Source organism: Ailuropoda melanoleuca, chromosome 15, assembly GCF_002007445.2.
Source record: "Ailuropoda melanoleuca isolate Jingjing chromosome 15, ASM200744v2, whole genome shotgun sequence".
Lineage (NCBI taxonomy): Eukaryota > Metazoa > Chordata > Mammalia > Carnivora > Ursidae > Ailuropoda > Ailuropoda melanoleuca.
Genome location: NC_048232.1, coordinates 26302102 through 26304295, shown reverse-complemented (window position 1 = coordinate 26304295; position 2194 = coordinate 26302102). Strand labels below are relative to the sequence as shown.

The window sequence follows — 2194 nt, the reverse complement described above, 5'->3', positions numbered from 1 at the left end:
TGCTATGGAAAAGATCTATGATGGCATCTATACAGGTCACGCAGCCTGGAAGGAAGAGAAACAAGGGCACACCCATTGTGAGTGGCTGGCAGCGAACGGGTCGTGAGGGAGGAAGCCTTCGCATGGCTTCCATGCTTCACCGGGTAGCAGACAGCTTTAGACCACCTTCTTCTCGGCCTCCTCTGTACACCTGCCCTCCTCTGTGAGCCATCCTGTCCTGCGGGGACTGGGCCATCAGGGGTCCATGTCGCTCTCGGCCTCATGAATGCCGTGTGGCCCGCTTCCCATGTGCCAGGGCCCGCAGGCCTTGCACCAGAACGTGGCCTTGACCTGCTCCAGGTGCGAGAATCGCTCCTGGATGGCTGCACTCTTGCTGATGGAGGTGGGGGTCGTTTTTAGTCCTCCCCGGGGCAGGATGTCACAGACAGCTATTCTCACTTCATGGGGGGTCGACTCAACAAAAGAGCTGCTGTTCTTGTCATGGACATCAAGCATCTGGTCACCCATCTCCTTCATGTGCATGTGGCCGCTGACACGGAGGCCATGGTCAGGTGGCAGCCAGGGTTGGGGGTCACAGGCAGCCATCGGATTCCTGGAGTCCAATGTGCTGGGTGAGCTGGGGCACGTCAGGGGCTGCTACTGCTGGCCATGCTGGGCTGGCAAGAAATGTCAGCGGCCCCAGAGCTGGTCCTGTTGGGAGGAGTCAAGGTGGGCAGGGGCCAGGTCACCCAGGCTGCCAGCTCTGGGGAGAAGAGCCCTTGGTTTACCTTCTCTGTGCCCACCTGTCTCCACCCCATCCTGGAGACCTCAAGGGGTCCCTCCAGCCCAGACTCCCCACCAAGCTCCCTTCACCCCCATCTGGATCATCATGCAAGTCTGGGGTGGGTCAGAAGGAAACTTTTCTCCTCTTTTCCTAGGCCCACTCCTCCTCCCAAGTCTTCGGGACCCTCATTACTATGCACCCCTTTGCCTTTGTCAGAATTCTGAGAGCCATTCTGCACTGTCCGTTCTTTGCACCTTCTACTTGCTCACCGAACCCTGCATCTTCTATGTCTGAATAGCGTCCCCCTCTCCCGTACCGCAGTCTTCGTAACCTGCACCACACTCCCCTTTGCTTCCCTGCTCTTCCTGCCTGGGGACTCTGGGCATGCCTTGTCACTCCGGTACTTAACGAGCGCTCTACATCCTTTTCACATAAAATTAAAATTCCTTAACCCTTCACATCATGCACAATGACCCTGCCTTGCCACTTCTCCAGGCCTGTTTCCTAACTCCCTGCCCTCTTGTGCCCTACACATTCCGGCCCTACTCCTGGCAACCCGAGCGCTGAGATGCTTTCCCCTGCATCCCACCCTGACAAATGTCCTTCCCACCTTCCAGCCCCTTCTCTGCCTGCTTCACCACTGGGAATTTGGGTTCTCGGGAATCAGCTCAAGTGTCAACTTCTCCAGGAAGTGTCCCTGCCGCCTTCAGTCTCTCCTCTGGGCCACGTTATTCCTTGTGTTATGTGACAACGACTGGTTGACTCATCTGTCACCCTCCACTATGGGTCCCTTGAAGAAGACTCTGCCTTTCTTTTCTGTTTCCCCTGAATTTATTACCATAGCAAGTACATAATGTGTGTTCAGTGAAGGCTAGGGATCAAGATTCGAGAAACAGTACAGGGAACATTGTCGATTACTGAGCAGCAGTTCAAATGCATCAGTCGGTGAAGACGGCAGTGGGATTAGTGATGACAGCACCTTCGTTGCACGTGTATAAAAGGAAACAGGAAAGGTCTGTTTCCTTTAAACGCCCAAACTACTATGGAAGACCAAGGAGCTACGATCACAGTGTATTATGTAATCAGCCTTGTATGGTTAGAACCCTTATAAATGAAAGGACAACAGAAATATTGGCAATAGTAAATGATCTAGAGAGAAGTGCCCTCCATCCCAGGGCCTTCTCTATGACATATGTTTTAACCTGCTTGTTTGGCTGACTTTCTTTAACTCCCACTTGCAGTTTAGCTGGAAGCCGGAAGCAGCTCAGGCTATGTTGAACAGGTGTGGGGCTCTGCTGATCTCCATGGCAACAGTTCCTACTCCAAGGTCGATTTTTTATGAACTTTATTTGGAATTTCTGGTCATTTGGACATGAAAGCTAGACTGTGGGGGAATCTAATTGTGTGGGAATGAATTAATTCAGTAGAGAT

The 2194-nt window shown here is 52.8% G+C and overlaps 1 protein-coding gene across 1 annotated transcript; it reads right to left on the bottom strand.

Annotated features, from left to right (window-relative positions):
• Nucleotides 1-234: 234 nt before the first annotated feature.
• Nucleotides 235-585, bottom strand: LOC105237845 (tubulin beta chain-like). The gene has a single exon (XM_011225512.1). The coding sequence runs from the start codon at nucleotides 583-585 to the stop codon at nucleotides 235-237; it is 351 nt and encodes a 116-aa protein (XP_011223814.1).
• Between the last annotated feature and the right edge of the window lie 1609 nt (nucleotides 586-2194).

Excerpts from the sequence above, each read along its gene's own strand:
- LOC105237845 (XM_011225512.1), bottom strand. The coding sequence starts at position 585 with ATGGCTGCCTGTGACCCCCAACCCTGGCTGCCACCTGACCATGGCCTC.